This window comes from Chiloscyllium plagiosum, unplaced genomic scaffold (assembly GCF_037043375.1).
Source record: "Chiloscyllium plagiosum isolate Xiang-an unplaced genomic scaffold, Cpla_swu_hap1 HiC_scaffold_22, whole genome shotgun sequence".
NCBI lineage: Eukaryota > Metazoa > Chordata > Chondrichthyes > Orectolobiformes > Hemiscylliidae > Chiloscyllium > Chiloscyllium plagiosum.
The window spans coordinates 13,872,404-13,894,121 of record NW_028270160.1 but is presented as its reverse complement, the minus strand read 5'-3'; the positions used below and the strand labels follow the sequence as shown (position 1 = coordinate 13,894,121).

The 21,718-nt window shown below is 44.6% G+C and overlaps 1 protein-coding gene across 1 annotated transcript in view; it reads left to right on the top strand.

Annotated features, from left to right (window-relative positions):
• The window catches only part of LOC122561411 (slit homolog 1 protein-like), a 320,580-nt gene that overhangs the window by 59,691 nt on the left and 239,171 nt on the right, over nt 1-21,718 (top strand). Inside the window, exon 4 of the mRNA XM_087998766.1 lies at nt 43-114. Within this exon, the coding sequence (XP_087854892.1) occupies nt 43-114 (72 nt within the window). The remainder of the gene's footprint in view (nt 1-42; nt 115-21,718) is intronic.

Sequence of the window (21,718 nt, the reverse complement as noted above, 5' to 3'; positions counted from 1 at the left end):
GCACACTTTCCCTTCTTGCTGATTGTTCCTTTTAATTTGCAGGCGGCTGAATCGGAATCAGTTACAGATCTTGCCAGAATTACTCTTTCAAAAGAACCCTACTCTCTACAGACTGTGAGTAATATCCTTGGCAATTAACCCTGTGTTCTTAATGACTTTTGTGATACAATGTGTTACCATCAAAACATGGTACAGGCCAGTACAGATCTGAAATTGTATACTCAGAGCCAATATACACTCCAGATATAATATTCTCATCCACATCTATCAGCCTCAATTTAAGTATCTCAGTTATTACACTCACTTTGCAATGTGATTGCAAGCTTTTCTGCTATGATTCTTTGTTGAATTACCGATGTAATATGTTCTTTATAATAACATTGCTTGAATCAGTGAGAATGCATGATTGTGTTGATTAGCGAGTGCATCCTATAATTAGACAGCAGTTTCGCTACCTGGTAGCCTCTCTTTCCTCACAGAATGCATTCCCCGAGGCTACGGTATACATGAAGCCTGTCACAAAGGATTCTTTGGAAGAATATATAGCTATTTACAGCTGCCTAAATGCTTGGCATGCTACTCAGGGACCAGATGGTTGGTAGTGAGTTACAGGAGTGTAGCACATGCTGAAAGCTGGGAAATCGACTGTGGTGTGGAAATAGCAGAAGCTGAATGGGCAGAATGGCTTTCTTCTGTTTAGAAATGTCAGTATTCTGCATACATTCATTTCACATCTTTAACTGAAGCACAGAGGGAAAAGCAGGCAGTGAATAACCGTGGGTGAAATCCCAGGGGAGCTTACAGCTGCTGTGGCCAAAGAGTAGGCTTTGAGGAGACTTTGTTAATCCCATCATCCTCTTGGCCCTGGGAATGCAAGGCACTCCCCACATCACCATTGCATTGAGTAGAGCTTGGAAAAAACCCAGGCACCTAATGCGGAAGAGTACAAGGAGCCATTCTACTTAGAGGGGGCATTGATCTCATTTTCTAAGGTGAGAAACCCAAGAGAGAAGGAAAACCACCAAAACAGAATTATATGGGCAGAAGGAGGCTGTTTGGCTTTTGAATCTCTGAAAGGGCTAGCCTATTAGTTACACTCCTGTCTAGTTCCACATAGCACTTTAACATTTTCCTTTTGAAGTATTTGTTCAGTTTCTTTGTGAAAATGCCTATCTAATGTAGTCTCATTTACCAGCCCATAGTCAGCCCATAGCCTTGTTTGCTATGATGTTTCAAGCGATCATCTAAATAATTCTGAAATGTTGTGATGGTTCCCACCTCTACCATTCTTTCAGAGGGTGAGTTCCAGATAACCACCACCCTCTGGGTGAAAACATTCTTCCTTAAAAGCCTTGCTGAAGCTCATGCTCCTTACCTTAATTTTATGCCCCTTGCTTTGATTTGTCAACTAAAGGAAAGGTATCTCCCTATCTACCCTGTCTATGCTCTTCAGAACTTCATAAATCTTAATTAGCTCCCCCCCCCCTCCTCAAACTCCTTTGCTGTCAGGGAAACAACCCCAGACTATCTGGCAGTTGACTGTTTGGGCTGCACAGTGGCTCAGTGGTTAACACTGCAGCCTCACAGCGCCAGGGACCTGTGTTTGATTCCAGCCTCAGGTAACTACCTGTGTGTAGTTTGTACATTCTCCCCATGTCTGCATGGGTTTCATCTGGGTGCTCCGGTTTCCTCCCACAATCCAAAGGTGCACAGATTAAGTGAATTGGCCGTACTAAGTTACCCATAGTGTTCAGGGATGTGTAGGTTAGGTGCATTAGTCAGGGGTAAATGTAGGGGAATGGGTCTGGGTGGGTTGCTCTTTGAAGGATCGGTGTGGACTTGTTAGGCCGAAGGGCCTGTTTCCACACTGTAGGGATTCTAATTCTATCTAGACTCTCTTCATAGTTGAATCACTGGCCACATTCCTAGTGAATCTGCTCTGCACTCTCTTCAGTACGATCACATACTTAAATAAATTTAACGTACCATGCACCCAAATGAACAAGGCTGCACTCAACAGAAAGAGACAAAAAAAACTGCAGATGCTGGAATCCAAAGTAGACAGGCAGGAGGCTGGAAGCACACAGCAAGCCAGGCAGCATCAGGTGGGGGAGAAGCCAACAGAAAGGCTTAGAGGGGGCATTGGTCTGGCAGTCACTATTGCATCAGTGGTCACTGTTGTATCAGTGGTCACTATGAGTCTATGGTCAGTATTGATTAGTGGTTTCTACCCAGTGTTGCTATTGCATCAATGGTTCCTATCAAATCAATGGTCACTATCGAATCCGTGGTCAGCATGGAAACAATGGTCATCATTGAATGAACGGTCACTATTGGATCAGTGGTCACTATCAGTTCATCAGTCATTATCAATTCAGCAGTCACTGTTGAATCATCAGTATCTATTGGTCAGAGCTTCTCCATAAGAACCAGCAGTTTTGTGTTGGAAAATTGTGAGAGATGGACTCCTTACCAATCTGTGACACATGGATCAACTTCTGATCTCTCATTTCTTCTGAAAGGATCACCCTCACAAACCAAAAACCCACAATATATTCGGAGAAGTCAGCAATCAGAGCATTGCGAGACACCCTCTACGTGTGCTACAATGACAGATTGAAGAGTGTCATTTTCTATAGTACATTCCACCTCAGCACATCTCAAACCTTTTTGCTGGCCATGACTAGCTTTTGAACTGCAGTCTCTACTATATTGTTGGAGCTGCGGCAGCCAACAAATTCTGTGTTAGGGATGTAGTTTGAATGATAAACTGTGGACAGGACACCAGGGAGTTCCCCTCCTGCTGTTTTCAGAATATTGTTGAGGGATCTTTGACATCCAACTGAAAGGGCAGGTGGGGGTTGGGTTTAATATCATTAAGACAAACGGCAGTGCCTCTGAGAGCGCATCACTCCTTCAGTACTGCAGTGGGACTGTCAGCCTGGACTTCAAACTCAAGTCCCTGGCACCACCTTTGGATACAGAAAGGAGAGTGCAAACTGGTCCATGGTAGGGATGATGAAATAAACTGACAGCAAGAGCTGTTCATTCAGAGAGAGTGGAGAGACTGCGGCCATTCACTTTATTGTAGCAGACTGTCATGATATCATCCAGGAGGAAGCATGTATCCGCATTCACCTCTAAAACGAGGCGACAAGACTGAAACAACTATCAAGCTGGTTTCCTCCCCTCCCTGACCAAATATACGTCAAAATATAGAGTGTCAAGCTCAGCACTGACCGTGAATTGACCCGGTGTACCCCCGAACTCTGTCAGCATGGTACTGCACTCACTGCCCGCACCATTGAGGGAGTGCCTCTTCAATTTATTTTTAACAAAGCTTTTCATTATTGAAGCTGGGGAAAATGTGCTCTTATTATTCAAAAGGAAAGTGCCTCAGGGTGCGGGTGACTCTCTGTTTCACAGGCACCATCCTTTCCAGTGTCATGTTTTGACAAGACAAATGCAGTGCTTTTTAATTAGAAATGATTTAAAGTTCCTTGAAGTTACGGGAAACGAGGCATAAGTGGATTTGTTCCCAAACGGATGTGATTACGAATGCTTCCGAGCATCTAGGAGTATGAGAGCATCGTACATCTGTGGTTTAGCTTTGTGCTCATTAATGCGAAGGGTGTTAGTGCTGGAGAAAGGAACATGTTCACTTTTCAGGCGTTAACAATCCCCAAGGTTATTACAGGATGACTTAGATACAGAATAAAGCTCCCTCCACACCGTCCCTATCAAATACTCCCAGCGCAGGTACAGCACAGGATTAGATACAGAGTAACCCTCCCTCAACATTGTCCCTATCAAATACTCCCAAGGCAGGTACAGCATGTCATTAGGTACAGAGTAAACCTCCATCTGCCAACCAGAGAACACCCATTGTGTAATGAGAAATGAATAATTGGCAATATAATTATGCAAGGCCCCTTGGGGATAAGCGACCATAATATGATAGAATTCCTCATCAAAATAAAGAGTGATGTCATTGATCCTGACACTAGGAATCTAAATAGCGGAAATTACAATGGTATGAGTTGGCTATGGGAGATTAGGGGGCAGTACTTAAAGGGATGATGGTGGAAAGGCAATTGCAAGCATACAAATTCACACGGGTGAACTGTAACACTAGTTCATTACTATCTGGGGCAAAAGTGCAAAGGGAAAGATGCCCAAACAATCGTTAACAAGGGAAATTAGAGATTGTATTAGATCCAAGGAAGAGGCACACAAATTGACCACGGAGAACAAAAGACATGAGAAGTGAGAGCAGTTTAAAATTCAGCAAAGAAGGACAAAGGGAATGATGAAGAAAGGGAATATCGAGTATCAGAGTAAGCTTACGGGGAACATTAAAACTGACTGCAAACATTTCTAGAGGTCTGAAAAAGAAATTGATGAAGACAAATGTCAAGGCCTTGCAGCCAGTCAGAAACAGAGCAATTCATAATGGGGAATGAAGAAATGGCTGACCAGCTAAATACATACTTTGGCTCTGTGTCCACAAAGGAGGATACAAATAACAGAAGTATCGGGGAACACATGGTTTAGTGAGCGGGAGGAACTGAAGGAAATCATCGTTATTAGCGAAGTAGAATTGTGCAACTTTCTTCATGTGGTGAGTGTGGTGAGTCTGTGGAATTCACTGCCACAGGGAAAGTAGTCAAGGCTAGAACATTTTGTGATTTCAAGAAAGAGCTGGATATAGCACTTGGGACTATAGGGATCAAAAGATACGAGGGAAAAGCATATTGAGTTGAATGAGCAGCCATGATCATAATGAATGGCTTAACTAACTGAAAGGGCTGAATGGCCTACTCCTCTTCCTATTTTCTATGTTTCTTCATTGTCCCCATCAGACATTCCTAGTACAGGGACAGCACAGGGTTAGGTAAAGAGTAAAGCTCCCATGACACAGTCCCATCAAATACTCCCAGGACAGGGACAGCTTGGGGTTAGATACAAAATCCTCATTCCACATGAGCTCTCTTCTTTATTAATCTGTCACTGTGTGACTCTTCATATTGGCCATTTCTGTATCCTAGCAGAAAGTGAGTATTGCAGATGCTGGAGATCAGAATCGAGAGTGTGGTGCTGGAAAAGCCCAGGCAGACAGGCAGCATCAGTGGACGGCATGGTGGCACAGTGGTTAGCACTGCTGCCTCACAGCACCAGAGACCCAGGTTCAATTCCCAACTCGGGCAACTGTCTGTGTGGAGTTTGCACATTCTCCCCGTGTCTGCGTGGGTTTCCTCCGGGTGCTCTGGTTTCCTCCCACAGTCCAAAAATGTGCAGGTCAGGTGGATTGACCATGCTAAATTGCCTGTTATGTCAGGTGAAGGGGTAAATGTCAGGGAATGGGTCTGTGGGTTGCTCTTCGGAGGGTCGGTGTGGATTTGTTGGGCCGAAGGGCCTGTTTCCAAGCTGTAAGTAATTTAATCCGAGGAGCAGGAGAGTCATCACTTTGAGCATAAGGTCCTGATGAAGAGCTTAGTGTTTGAAACATCGACTCTCCTGCTCCTCGGATGCTGCCTGAACTGCCTGTGCTTTTCCAGCACCATACTTTTCGACCTACATTTCGCTATTCTCTCTGGGGTCACGCTGCCTCCTAATAAGATGAGTCTTTCTTCAACTTTAGTATTACTTTTCATTAAAAAGATTTTAAAATTTTAGAGTGCTCTGTTCTGTGACAGCCTGAATACGGTGTCCCATTCTAATCAATTAGACACAAAGGTCCAGTTCTGGCCTGGATGCCTCTGATTTGGAATCCAGCTGAACTACCCTGAGAGAGCTAGAAGGAAACGGGTCTTTGCAGATTTCTCATGGTGACAGCTACAGAAAGGCTTATTAGTTCAGCAACAATAACATTGATTGATTCAGATCTGAGTGGCTTTTAAACATCCAGCTTTAATATGCATTGCCTGATAACAACATTGTTTTTATTCAGCTGCTCTACAGATTTACATTTAAGGGGGTGCAAATAATATAACTAGCTTCCTTCAGAAAGTCACGTTAAAGCTGATCACACTGGTTATGTCTTGTGACTCACTTCCACAGCTCCCTATGTCTAGGGTGCACACTTTATGGGGAATCAGTTCAGACAGCATTAGGTGGACATGCTCCAGTCCATATATAGAGTAGCTTATTTCTGACTAAGCTGATCACGCAGCTTCTGAATTATTCTCAGGCCCTCTCTATAGCTATACCCAATGTGTCTGGCTTTTTTATACATTCACTACACCACCAGCCTGCAACATAGTCATGCACATTAGATTGTGAGTTGACTAGCAACCAGTCTCTTATCCAGGAATACTTTTGAAACTTTGGCAATTTTCCAGAACTGTGAAATACAGAAGGAACCATTTGGTCCATCACTCCTATGATCACTCCCTTTTGAGGAGTAATCCAATTATTCCCACATTCTCCTGAAATCTATGTGATTATTTCTCCTTCATTTGTTTGACTAACCCTTTTCTCTAGATGTTTACTCTGGCCAAAAGGCTTATGTGTAACCTGCTGGGATTCCTTGGCCCTTTGAGCCACATTGGAATGTCCCAAAAAAAGGCAAAGGGCTATTAATTATCCAGTGGCTATTCCTTCGATCAATCCAAGCAGGTGGCCTTGGCAGTCCACCCAATGCCAGCCATGCCAAACCCAGTCCCTGATTGTACATTAAGGTTTGACCTCACATGACTGCAGTATGAAGCAGACAGCTATCATCTCTTTTCCCATACACCTAAATTCAGCAGCACCGAATGACATTAAAAACATGCAGTGTATAGCACAAAGGCAAACCATTTGGCCTCATTACACTCCAGACAGGCTTCTGTTCACTAAACATTGTATTCAATCAGCATATTCTTCTCTTTCCCTTCTCAGTCTGGAGCATGTTCCACATTCTCACCACGCTCGGGTTTCAAATGATGTATTGGTAGGGCTCAGTTGGCCCTTCAATGTGGGTTTAATTCCCACTCCAACTGATGTTACCACAAAGGATTGACCTTCTGAACCCCTCTCCTCCCCTGTGGCAACCCCAGGTTAGATCTCTCTCTCTCTAATGAGAAAGCAACCCTATGGTCCTCTCAGACTTTGGCTATTTAGTTTGTGAATCCCCAATATTGATGGCCCTTAGTCATAGAATCCCTGTAGTGTGGAGGTAGGCCCATCGAGTCCACACTGACCCTCTGAATAGCATCCCACCCTATTCCTGTAACCCTGCATGGCTAACCCACCTGGCCTGCACATCCCTGGACACTATTGGCAATTTAATATGGCCACTCCACTCTAACCCGCACATCTTTGGACTGTGGGAGGAAACCAGAGCACCTGGAGCCGATACAGGGAGAATGTACAAACCCCACACAGACAGTCGCCCGAGTCTGGAATCGAACCCGGGTGCTGTGAGGCAGCAGTGCTAACCACTAAGTTCTGGTCTGGCTCAGAAGCCTCTTCTGTAATTTATCCTATCAAACCCTTTCATAATTTTAAAGATCTTGAACGACCACTTCCTCTTTACAGTGGAAAATGAACCCCAATCTGGTTGTGTTTTTTTTCTGTCTTGCTAGGTACTGTCAAACCATTAGATTCTGGTATCGTGTTTGTGAATGTTAACACTGAGACACATTGTCTGTCCCTAATGACTGTTGCTGCTGTAGTTGACTAACTGATCCACAGATCAGGGAATCTGACTGGGATCTTTTAATTTGGTCCTTGGTTAGTGCCGGTGAAACACATCAACCTGCAGCCTCAGTGCGAGTGGGAATGAGGGAGAGACACGAGAGAATAAACAGCTTTATACTTCTAACATTACCTCATTGTATGCTGACAAAAAGGATCCTGTCTCATTCAGGCGCAGCTACTGTGTAAACTTGGAATATCGTGTCTCAGTGACTGCCCACATGGTTAGCAGACCTGCAAAGTCGTTTTGGCTGTTTGCCAGTAGGAAGAGCCCGAATTCATTGAACGTCTTCGCGCTTTTGCCTTTCTGACAGGGAGCCCCCCGAAAGGCTGTGCCGAGCTTCCTCCTCGGAACAAACCGTTGCCCGGGAGACAGTTGTCTTGCTGGCTTTTCCTCGCTCGAGCTGATTGTTTGTCTCTGGAGAAAAAGGGACCCTTGTCTTAATTTCCTCTGATTCCCTGAGTTAGCATGGGCGAAAGAGGCAAAGCTGGGTGGGGGGCATAGCAGAAGGTGGGGGGGGGCTTAGGGACGGGGCAAGAGTGACAGTGGTGCAGGAACAGATAAAGGAGAGGTATGTGGGGAAATGCTGAGCGTGGGGGGAGGGCAGAGGGAAGGTTGGGTGGAAGCTAAAGGCGAGGGTGGGTACAGAGATGAGGGTGGGTGGAGGGTAAACATGAGGGTGGATATAGAGATGAGGGTGAGTAGCGGACAGAGGCGATGGTGGGTGGAGGGTAAAGATGAGGGTGGGCTGGGGACAGAGGCAAGGGTCAGTTGTCAGTTTAAGAATCTACTGCTGGGTCACATTGTGTAGATTTGTCCTTGGGTGTTGGGTCCCTGCAGCTTTGCTAAGTTTCATATGACAGGCACCGAACTGTAATGATGTCGAGGAATGTCATTTATAAAATTCATTCTGGTATTGTGGGCATATTGCTAGCAAGGCCAGCAGTTATCACACTTCAGAAAGTGGGGGCGAGCGGCTTTCTTGAACCAGTACACTGGGGTACATTTGAATGCAGAAGGAGGGAGTTCCAGCACTTTGACCCAGCGACAGCCTTAGCAATGGTGATATATCTCCAAGTCGGGATGGTGAGTGGCTTGGAGGGGAACTTGCAGGTGGTGGTGTCCCCATGTATCTGCTAGATACATTCAAGATGGTAGTGGGTTTGGAAGGTACTGCTGAAGGAATCTTGGTGAGTCACTGCAGTGCATTGTGCAGATGGTAAAGACTGCATCAAACTTTCCCTGCCAAATGTTCCACCTTACAAGCTATGTAGTCATCATCTTTTATGCTTGAGGAAACCTAAGACCCTCCCAGATGACTAAGGAATATATCCATTCAGATTAGAGTGGTGCTGGAAAAGCACAGCAGGTCAGGCAGCATCTAAGGAGCAGGAAAATTGACATTTCGGGCAAAAGCCGCTATTCCTGCTCCTCGGATGCTGCCTGACCTGCTGTGCTTTTCCAGCATCACTCTAATCTAGACTTTGATCTCCAGCATTTCGCCATATATCCATCCATGCAGTTGACTGGGTACAAACACTTCACCCAACACAGACCTTCGATGTAACTGGCTCCCTGTGATTTCATCTCATGTACTGGTTCCAGGTTGTGGTATTGAGTATATAAATAACAGCAGCCTTATATTGATTCTGTACAGAGCTGTGGGAACCAAACAGGAGTCTATAATTGCCTTTCACCCACTGCACACTCTGCTTAGTCACAGATCAAGTTCAAAGATTGAGACATTCTGTTGATCTTTTAAAATTTTAAGTATATTTCAGTCTTTCAGAGACCAGGGGTTGCATAGTTCTGGATTAGATGCTATCCTGATTAGAGTTTTGTCCACTTACAGCTATTACCCCACTTTCCTGAAGGTGCAGCCATTTGCAGTGAATCATCGAATCTCTACAGTGGAGAAGCAGGCCATTCGGCCTATCAAATCTGCACCAACCCTCTAAGGAGCATCCCACCAAATCTTATTCTTTGTAATCTTGCAATTTTCATGACCAATACACTTAACCTGCACATCCCTGGGCACTATGAGGCAATTTAGCATGGCCAATTCACCTAACCTGTACATTTTTGGACTGTGGGAGAAAACCAAAGCACCCGTAGGAAACCCACGTTTCAGACACAGAGAGTGTGTGCAAGCTCCACACAGACAGTCGCCCGAGGCTGGAATCAAATCTAGGTCCCTGGTGCTGTGAGGCAGCAGTGCCAACCACTGAGCCACCATGACACCCTGTGCTTATCTCTGTGTGTATTTAATGAGTGGAAAAAGTGAGGACTGCAGGTACTGGAGATCCGAGTCGAGAGTGTGGTGCTGGAAAAGCACAGCAGGTCAGGCAGTATCCGATGAGGCCTGATGAATGGCTTATGCCTGAAACATCGATTCTCCTGCTCCTCGGATGCTGCCTGATCTGCTGTGCTTTTCCAGCACCACACTCCTGACTCTGTATTTAATGAATGGTTTTTCTACCACTAGGGCTGAGTCAAGCCCATTTCTCACACTGCATTAATTCAGCACAAAGCTGAGATTCCTACCAAACCCGCTCAATATTTGATCTGTTTCAATGAGGTTACCTTGCATTCTTCTAAGTTTCAGAAAATATTAACCATTCCACCACAATGAGAATATTCCGGTGTGAGATTGTTAGGTTTTTAGAATTCAAGGGATAGGGAAGTGAAATCAATGTTGGAGATGATCCCTGAGTTTGTTGAACTGTAGAGCAGACTTGATGGGCCAAATGGCCTATTTTCGGGGAAATGATGGCAAAGTGATAATGTCATTGGATTGGTAGCTCCGAATGCTCTGGGAAGGACAGTGAATGGTGGAATTTAAATTTAATTAATAAACATGGAATACAAAAGCTATTCTCTATCCTGGGAATTATGAAACCATCATCAACTGTTGCAAAAGTGCCATCTGGTTCACTAAATAACCATCAGGGAATGAAATCTGCCATCCTTACCTAGTCTGGCCCACACATGACTCTAAACCCAAAGCAATGCGGTTCATTCTCAGTTATCCTTTGAAATGGCTGAGTAAACCACTCAGTTCCAAGGCCATTAGGAATGGACAACAAATGAATTAAATTAAATTAAACTTGCCATTGATGCCCACATCCCATGAAAGAAAAAAGATAAAAGTTCTGGGGTTTTTCTCTGAGCCAGGAGCTAGCTCGATAAGTGAGCCAAGATAGAAAGCATAATCTCGGGATCTATTTCATTAACGTCAGTATTGTGCAAAGGGAAGCTGGTTTCGTTTTCTGATGGTAAACAATTCTTTTGTCAAGCTCAGGTGGAAGAGTTTAAACAGAGCGACCAATTGAGCTTGTTTTGATCAGGTCCATTTGAAAAGAGCTTCTGTAACAAAGGGTAGTCTGTCAAACTCCCACGAGTTGAGAGAATGCTGCTTTTCTGCCACAGAATGTTTTTTCTTATCTCGGCCAATTCTCCAGGGCAGAGCCAAGGCAACACTGTCCTTTATATCAAGATGTTAGACAGTATTGCCCATCTCCTCTCCTATTTGGATGTAATAATCCTATCCCCAGCACAGGTCAGAAGAGTAGGGGGTGTCCTACCACATGACCTGGACAATGTTCATCATTAACCCAACAGCTCCCTCCTCCTTCTGTTACTTCTCCCCCCCCCCCAAAAAAAAAGAAACAAGCAAAAAGAATAAAAATAGAAAATCCTGGAAATACTCAGCAACCTTTGGGAGAGAGAAACAAAGTTAATGTTTCAGGCTGATGACTTGTCATCACAGCTCGAACCTGGAAGGTGGAATTTAATTTGGAATCCATTCTGAGCAGGAGAAAGAAGCAGTGAGTCACAGAAGGGTTACTGCCCAGAAGTAGGAGACTAGTCAGTCCATTGTCTCTGTGCTAGCTCTCTGCAAGGGCAACTCACCTGGTGCTGCTTCTGTCCCTGATGTGTTTTTAGTGAATTCACCATCCATCACAAACAGGCAGACAGAAAACACTGAAGGTGAACAGGAAAAATCAGGAATCCCTTGACTGCTCCCATTTCCTTCATCTTGTACGCACATGGCCCAATGATCCCACATCATTCCTGTTCCAGTTTATCATCCTATGGATTTATACTCTCCACAGTCCTTATTTCATAGTCAGGCAAATGTCTTTCTTTTTATTTGATTGACTCTCTATCTCCTATCTTTCTGTCTTAATTGTCTAACATTGTTGTTCAGAAGGGGATGATCACTGGTGCTTTTGTTCACCAAGGGCTGATTATTCTATGCCTCATTTGTTTTAATATAGCCATTCTCCCCTTTGTTTTCTGTTCATCACCAGTTTTGTTTTTGCAATATTTCTGGCTCATTGAAATTTAAAGGAGAGATAGAAACAGTTACTAATTCTGATTCTGTCTCCCGCTGTAGGCACCTATAAACTGCACCTCACCTCTGCCGCTACCCACCCATGAGGATCAGCCTTTACACACACTGTTACCTCTGGGTGTGGGACAAAGAGGCTTTCAGTTTTTTGTTTGCTAAATTGCTGCATTGTTTGTTGTTACTTTTAAGCTTGCCAGTGATTTAACTTCAGCTCATTCAGTAGGACATGCTGCTAAAAGTATAAATAGACAGATAGAGTTTCCACTGTAGATAGTTAGGAAATGACACCTACAATTGTGCTGGTAAGCTTAGAATTCGGGTTTCTGCTAAAGTTCGCTGGCATAAATACAAACCTCTGTTAACTAGCTTGATCCAGGAGCCGAACAGGATTGGATTTTTTTCTCTACTTACATTATCATTTATTCATTAATGTCTTGAAGACCAAGAAGCTGGTGCAGTTTTAGAATCAGGGAATTGTAAACTAGTGACTGTGCAGAGGGAGGCCATTTAACCCATTGTTTTGGTGAAGGTGGTGGGGAGCTGCCTTATGCAAATGCTGCAATCAGGTGATATAGGAAGACCCACAACACTGCCAGGGAGGGAATTCAATGAACCTGACCTCACCACCCTGAAGAAACAGCGATATATTTCCAAATCAGAATGGTGTGTGGCTTGGACGGTTACTTGCAGGTGACGGTGTCCCCATGTATCTCTTGCCCTTATCCTTCTAGTTGTAGTGATTGTGGGTTTGGAAGGTGCTATTGGAGAAGCCTTGGTGAGTCATTACAGTGCATCTTGTAGGTGGTACATGTTGCTGCTACTGAGCATTGATAGTGAAGTTGCTGGATGTGATATCAGTCAAACGGGTTGCTTTGTCCTCGATAGTTTGGAGCTTCTTGAGCATTGTTGGAGCTACACTCATCCAGGTCATTGGAGGGTATTCCATCACATTCCTGACTTGTTCCTGTTAAATGGCAGACAGGCTTTGGGGAAACAGGAGGTAAGTAACTTGCCAGAAAATTCAAAGAGTCTGACCTGCACTTAAAGCCATTGTACTTCTACGGCTCCCCAGACCAGGTAAGGATGGCATAGACACAATCCTCATCGTATGTAGATGTTTTTACACACAAATCTGGGTACTTGTGATGATGGTCCGAACCTGACCTCTTTTCCTAAATTGTCAGTTCCCAATGGATTAGAATGGTGCTGGAAAAGCACAGCAGGTCAGGCAGCATCCGAGGAGCAGGAAAATCAACGTTTCGGGAAATAGCCCTCATTCCTCATGAAGGGCTTTTGCCCGAAATGTTGATTTTCCTGCTTCTCGGATGTTGCCTGACATGCTGTGCTTTTCCAGCACCACTCTGATCTAAACTCTGATTTCCAGCATCTGCAGTCCTCACTTTTGCCTAGTTCCCAATGGATTGCTCGATCCTTGATGGGATTTCTATTATAATTGCCTTCCATGTTTTTGTGTTGTCCATGGGAGGTTCTGTCCTCCATGGATAGCAAGGATTTGATGTATTTCCTCACCTGAAGAACATTAGTAAACCAGATGGGCTTTTATGTCAATCAATGATAGTTTCATGGTTGCCATCACAGGCAGCAGCATTCGGTCCCAGATTTTGTTGATGGAATTTAATCCCGAGTGGGTTTGGAATTTGACGGGTCCACTCAAACGTTCACAACCAGCAGAAACTCAACCTCATTGTTATTTCAATCCAGAAGTATGGCTCGTGCTGTGAGCGAGACCGGTGTTGAGATAATTCATTTGGAAAGCAGCAGTGAAGATCACAGGAAGTTCTTTCACACTGGACGTAACTTAGGCTTCCTCCATCTTTTGCACTGGCATGGCCAACCCACCTGGATGGTGTTTTTTTAGATTAGATTACATTACAGTGTGGAAATAGGCCCTTCGGCCCAACAAGTCCACACTGACCCGCCGAAGCGCAACCCACCCATACCCCTACATTTACCCTTTACCTAACACTACGGGCAATTTAGCACGGCCAATTCACCTGACCTGCACATCTTTGGACTGTGGGAGGAAACCGGAGCACCCGGAGGAAACCCACGCAGACACGGGGAGAACGTGCAAACTCCACACAGTCAGTCGCCTGAGGCGGGAATTGAACCCGGGTCTCATGCGCTGTGAGGCAGCAGTGCCAACCACTGTGCCACCGTGCCGCCCACATTGTTGTTACAGGAACCACAACATGGAGAAACTGTCGCCCACTCTGTCCTATCACACGCTGCGGGTGTCACCATGGGAGAGCCCACACATCATCTAATAGATTTTCATAGATTTCGTAGAATCCCTACAGTGTGGAAACGCATTGAAATAAATTTAAATGTATTCTAGATAAATTTGCAAATCTACTTTCTTTAGGTATTCTGGCTGGGGAAGGGAGGGGTTAAATGGTCAGGTGAATTTATGATTTGCATTAAACATGGCTGAGTGGAAGATTATGGCTTCAAATCCCACTCCAGCTTGAACCTTCAGTGGAAACCTATAGTGCAGCACTCAGGGAGAGCAGCTCTCAAGGTGCTATCTTTTAGAGGACCAACTGTTAAACAGAGGTCCTCTCAATTTCTCAAATGCTGTTAAAGATCCCAGAGCTCAATTTTGAAGAAGAATATGAGTGTTGTCCCCAGTGTACTGGCCTCTATTTATCCCTCAACCACCATCGTTGTAGCAAATTATCTGGTTATTATCACTTTGCAAATTGGTTGCTGTGTTTCTCATGTTGCAAAAGTGGCTGCACTTTCCACCGTTTTTCATTGACTGTTAATCACTTTGGAACATCCTAAAGTTGTAAACATTGCTGTATAAATACAACAATTTTCCAATTGAATAACACTGAATTATATATGTACATTATTATAATTAGTGTATAGTCATGAACATGTGCTATTATGTAGGTATTGGATCTAAACTTCCTCGAAATGCTGAACTGAACTGAACCCACTTCCTTTTTAATTATTGTAGAGGCTGGGTGAAAGGCTGAGACTGTTAGAGAGAAAGTAAGCAAGACAGAGAGAGTAGGAGAAGGCGTAGTAGTCCATTGACATTCACCCTCACCTTTTCTTCATGTGTACATGTGTGTCTGTGGTGTGTGAGTCTGAATCTGTTTGTGTATGGGTCTGTCAGTCTGTCTGTCTGTGTATGTCTACCTGTGCATTAGTGTGCGTGTGTGTGTGTGTGGGTAAGTGTGTGGGTGTCAGTGTCTGTGGGTGTGTGTCTGTGTGTGTATGGGTGTGTGTCTGTGTGTGTGTGTGTGGGTGTGTGTGGGTGTGTGTGTGTGAGTGGGTGTGGGTGTGTATGTGTGTGTGTGGGTGTGTATGTGTGTGTGTGTGGGTGTGTGTGTGTGTGGGTGTCAGTGTGAGTGTGTGTGTGTGTCAGTGTGTGTGTGGGTGGGTGTCTATGTGTGTGTGTGTCTGGGTGTGTGTATATGTGTGTGTGTGTGTATGTGTGTGTGTGTGCGTCTGTGTGTGTGTGTGGGGGTGTGTGTGGGGGTGGGTGTGTGTATGTGTGTGTGTGGGGGTGGGTGTGTGTGGGTGTGTGTGTGTCTGTGTGTGTGGGTGTGTCTGTGTGTGTATGGGTGTGTGTCTGTGTGTGTATGCGTGTGTGTGTGTGTATAAGTTTGTCAATGATTGTATTTGGTTCTGTCGGACTGTCTGTGTGTGCCTGTGCCTGTGCATTTATGTGTGTGTGTATGTCTGTGTGTGTATCTGTCTGTCAGTCTGTGTATCTGTGTTTGGGTCTGTCAGTATGCCCGTGTGCGTTTGATTGTTCCCTGGTATGTCCCCAGGCAAGAACTTGCATGTGGATTGTTTTAATTTGGAGGAGGCTATTACTTCATCCTTCTTCTTCACACAGTTCTGGCTAATCATCAAACTCCTGCTCTTATCACCTGCTATAAGCAGATTGGAAGGATTTACAGATTGATCTTCAATCTGTTCCACCATCTTATGACATACCTTCCATGGTCATCAAGCTCTGAAACAGGTCATAAATCTGGAGCTGCTCTCCCAGACGTAGGGACATGGCCCCCTGCATCACAGGACCATCACTTTGTCACATGCACTGACCAACCTACACAGTATTTGCTTTCTACATCCCAACTTGCACCAAAGCCCATTCACCATTAACACTTTGCACTCACTCATATTATCAGAGGGTTAAATAGAGTGGACAGGGAGAGCCTTTTTCCAAGTATGGTGACAGCGAACACGAGGGGGCATAGCTTTAAATTGAGGGGTGATAGATATAGAACAGATGTCAGGGGTAGTTTCTTTACTCAGAGAGTAGTAAGGGTATGGAATGCTTTGCCTGCAATGGTAGTAGATTCGCCAACTTTAAATGCATTTAGATCATCATTGGACAAGCATATGGACATACATGGAATAGTGTACATGATTTGGAGATGCCGGGGTTGGACTGGGGTGTACAAAGTTAAAAATCACACAGCACCAGGTTATAGTTCAACAGGTTTAATTGGAAGTACACTAGCTTTCGGAGCGTCGCTCCTTCATCAGGTGATTGTGGAGGGCTCGATCGTAACACAGAATTTATAGCAAAAATTTGCAGTGTGATGTAACTGAAATTATACATTGAAGAATTGATTGTCTGTTAAGTCTTTCATCTGTTAGAATACAGTGATAGTTTCACTTCTTTCATGTGTAAATCACTAAACCCGTTTTTTAAAGTTGTATTCTCGGGTTAGCTGTCAACAATGGTGATAGCTAGACAATGTGTTGAAGGTGTTAGCCCCCTGTGTTCTCTGCCTATGTCCTGATGTTTAGATTGATTCTAATCTAAAAAGTGAGATAACAGAGTTTTACATAAATTCATGCAGTTTTTGAGCTGAATAGTGTAGGTTAGATGGGGTTCAGATTGGTATGACTGGTCGGCGCAACATCGAGGGCCGAAGGGCCTGTACTGCGCTGTAATGTTCTATGTTCTATATTGCCGAGGCAAAAGTGGGGACTGCAGATGCTGGAAATCAGAGTCTAGATTAGAGTGGTGCTGGAAAAGCACAGCAGGTCAGGCAGGCCTTCATTCCTGATGAAGGACTTTTGCCTGAAACATGGATTTTCCTGCTCCTCGGATGCTGCCTGACCTGCTGTGCTTTTCCAGCACCACTCTGATCTGGACTCACTCATATTGCTTCTAGTCTAAGAAAGCCTTGAATTAAAATTCTCCTCCCTGTCCTCAAATGCCTCATTGGCCAGTCTGCCTTTCTCTATTACTATAATCTCCTCCAGCCCCACAGCCCTTTGACATCTCCACACTCCTCCAATTATGGCCTCATGATAAACCCCATTCCCGTCACTCCGCCATTAGCGGCTGTACTTCCAGCTGCCTGGGGAGAGAAGATCTGGGATTCCTTTCTTAAACCTCCTTGCCTCTCCCCACCTCTCCCTCTGCCTTTAAAACAGTTTCTTAAACCTGTCCAAATACACTTTGTGTCACTTTTTGATTTATTTTCGTCCTGTGAGATGCGGAGAAGTTTAATCATTTTAAAAGTATGGAATCTAAGCTGTTTTTGCTGCAAACTCTTGCGTGTGTGCATTGATTTGGGGGAAAATGGAACAGTCACAGTACTGGCACTTTGCACATGCTCACCATGCACCTTCATGACAGGAGGAATTGGGTGGAACTTTTTCAATCCCATGAACAGCATCTCAGTTGCTTTGACAAGGGGATGATGGGGAGGGGAAGGGAATATAAAAGTGAAGAAAGATGATCCTGATTTAAAATGGTGACGTTGCAAGGGATGGTGCATTTGAAATACTTTGGTAGGGCCAATCAGGACAGGACTGATACACTTAATGGCAAGGTTCTCAGGAGTGTTGCTGAACAAAGAGACCTTGGAGTGCAGGTTCATAGTTCCTTGCAAGTGGAGTCGCAGGTAGAGAAGATAGTGAAGAAGATGTTTGGTACGCTTACCGTTATTGGTCAGTGCATTGAGCAAAGGGGTTGGGAGGCCATATTGCAGCCGTCCAGGACATTGGTGAGGCCACTTTTCGAATACTATGTTCATTTCTGGTCTCCCTGCTTTGGAAGGATGTTGTGAAACTTGAAAGTGTTCAGATTTACAAGGATGTTGCCAGGATTGGAGGCTTTGAGCTATAGGGAGAGGCTGAACAGGCTGGGGCTGTTTTCACTGGAGCGTCGGAGGCTGAGGGGTGACCTTATAGAGGTTTATAAAATCATGAGGGGCATGGATTGGGTAAATAGACAAGGTCTTTTCCCCAGGATAGGGGAGTCCAAAACTAAAGGGCATAGGTTCAAGATGAGAGGGGAAAGATTTAAAAGGGATCTAAGTGGCAACTGTTCACGCAGAGGGTGGTGCGTTTATGGAATGAGCTGCCAGGGGAAGTGGTGGAGGCTGGTGCAATTACAACATTCAAAAGGCGTCTGGATGGATACATGAATAGGAAGGGTTTAGTGGGAAATGGGCCAAATGCTGGCAAATGGGTCTAGATCAGGTAGGATATCTGGTCAGCATGGACGAGCTGGACAAAGGGTCCTCTTCCATGTTGTACATCTCTATGACCTCCTGGTAAGAATGAGGAATGTCTCAGAATCTTAGTCGACTCATTGCTTCCCATTTGCATCAGACGCACAGCAATGATTGGCAACACGGATAGGATTCTGAATTACAACCAGAGCAGCCAAAAGCAAGACAGATTGTGTTTAAACTGTAGGGCACTGTTGAGCAATGTGTCCAGTCCTGGTCACTGAGATATAATCAAGACTGTACGATAGCTGGATGTGGTGCAGGGAAGAGCTAATCCTCAGAGTCAAGGATCTGAATTATGAGAACAGACTGAGAGGCCTGATCTTTTTAATCCACAGAAGGTGGAATCAGTCAGGCGATTTACTAGTTGAATGCACGATAACAAATGGGGTGGAAAAGGTTAGTCTGGAATATTAGTTTAAATTAAACAGATGGAAGGAACACAAGATGATCCGGGTTCAAAGTAGCAGAAAGTTATTTGAGGATTGGTGCTTGCCAGTTCTGCGTGTAAGGCTGAGTGACACTTGAAATGGACCCTGGGCAGTACGAGTTGAACAAATAACCTACAATCCTTGAGAGACATCATCTGTGTCAATAAGAAGAGTGTAATGTTGTTTAGGCTGGATTGATTGAACAGTCTTTCACATCCGTGGTACTTTGTAAGGAGGAATACTGAGCCGGCCAAAACAACTGTGACTCAGAAGCAAAGTCAGATGCAACCAACAGAGAGAAAGGGGTTGAAGCTTAAGGTGACTCCTTTTCCCAGAGGAATGAGTCTCTGGAACCAATCCAACAATAACCAGTGGAGACCATCAGAGTGAATGATTTCCTGTTCCTCCTTCTTTCTGTCTCTTGACCTCCTTCTGCTCACGAGCCGCACTCAATCAAAGAAGCAGCCTCTGCGCTGTTTTCCTTCATTATATTCTCTGCTGGAGTGTGAGCATGTGCTAGGACTCAATGCTGCAAAAAATTCATGGTACGTGTGAACTCAATTAATTTGTAAATTGAGCCCAATTCCCAGGACAGTTAGTCATGTAACTATTTTCCCTTCCTCTCTCCAATTTGATAAGATGTCATGGGCTGCTGTTCTAGGTAGTTTAGATGTTCCCCGTGGAAATTAGTTCAATATAACAGCAGTGGCACGCAATTATATAGAATGTTATAGCACTGAAAGAGGCCATTTAGTCCATCATGCTTGTGCTGTCTCTTGCAAAGAGATGTCAAATTTAGCACCGTGGCTTTTCCCCCTTCATCCCACAGATTGGACTTATTATTGAGGCTTAGTTATAGAGGGAGATTGGGCAGACTGGTCTGTTTTCCTTGGGGTAAAAGAGACAGGGGAGGAGGGCATGCTTCAGATGAGGGACATAGACAGGGAGCAACCTTTTCCCTTGGTGAAGGGACCACCGACCAGGATGCACTGATTTGCAGGAAGGGACAAGAGGTTTAGAGAGCATGTGAGGAAAACATTAATTCACGCAAAGGGTGTTGGAAATCTGGAACACACTGCCAGTAAGGGTGGTGGAGACAGAACCCTTTGTGACATTGAAGGAAGTATTTAAGGTGGGATTAGGATAACCAGGTGCTTGGTTTTGACCGGCACAGACTCAATGGGTTGAAGCAGCGTTTTTCTCTGCTGTAGACCTCTTTCACTCTATGACATTGTCTTTGCAAGTTTCAACATAACCTGATTTCAGATCTTAATAATCCCAAGAGTGAAGAAATGCCTAATTTCCAATTACTTTATAGCCACAATTGCTGGTGACCAACACACTCACCAGAGTTCAAAGTTTGTGAGAAGATTTGTAGCTCGGGTGCTCGTTGTTGTGGTTCTGTTCGCCGAGCTGGAAATTTTTGTTGCAAACGTTTCATCCCCTGTCTAGGTGACATCCTCAGTGCTTGGGAGTTGATGTTCGTGGATTCGGATCGTTCTTCCTGTTTGTCCTATATAGTGTTTTGTGCAGTCCTTGCATGGGATTTTTTTTTCTTCTTTTTTTTGTGGAAGGACTGCACAAAACACTACATAGGACAAACAGGAAGACAGCTAACGATCCGAATCCATGAACATCAACTAGCCACGAAACGACATGACCAGCTATCCCTAGTAGCCACATACGTAGACGACAAGCAACATGAATTTGACTGGGACAACACTACCATTATAGGGCAAGCCAAACAAAGAACAGCCAGGGAATTCCTAGAAGCATGGCGCTCATCCGCAAACTCCATCAACAAACACATCGACCTGGACCCAATATACCGGCCACTACAGCGGACAGCTGAAACTGACAACCGGAAGCAGCAGGGACAGGCCACTATAAATGCCAGAGGAAACACCACAGAAGCGCTTCACAGGAGGCTCCCAAGCACTGAGGATGTCACCTAGACAGGGGACGAAACGTTTGCAACAAAAATTTCCAGCTCGGCGAACAGAACCACAACAACTCACCAGAGTTCTACATTATTCTGCATGTGCTCAGTCCAAGCCCTCATAATTTGGAATATCTTGATTAAATCTGCTCAAAGAAGAACAATCGCAGCTTCTCCTGTCTCTCCATCCAGGTAGAGTCTCTCGTCCTTGGTATAATTCTAGTAACCTACCTATGCACTCACTCTAAGTCCAAGGACATCCTTCCTAAAATGAGGTCCCCAGGATGGTTCATCATATTCTTGCTGGGCCTTACTGGAGCTTTGTAAAAGTTTGACATTAGTTTTGTTTTCAATGTTGACATTTACAGTGCTCAGTATCCCATATGCTTTCCTGATCTCAACATTAGGCCTTTAGATTAGAAGCTTTAAAATTGTAAGATGTCCCCAGGTACCTTACAGAAAGTCTCATACCATATTGGAAGGAATTAGGATTGGTCAGTAAAAACTTGGTTAATGCAATAGGCATTACACAGCATCTTAAAGGAGGAGATGGAGGGTGCTAGAGAGGAAATTCCAGAGTCACAGAGTCATGGTGTCATAGAGATATACAGCACAGAAACAGACCCTTCAATCCAACTCGTCCATGCCAACCAGATATTCCAACCTAATCTAGTCCCATTTGGCACACTTGGCCCATATTCATCTAAACCCTTCCTATTCATATACCCATCCAGATGCCTCCACCACTTCCTCTAGCAGCTCATTCCATACACATACCACCCTCTGCGT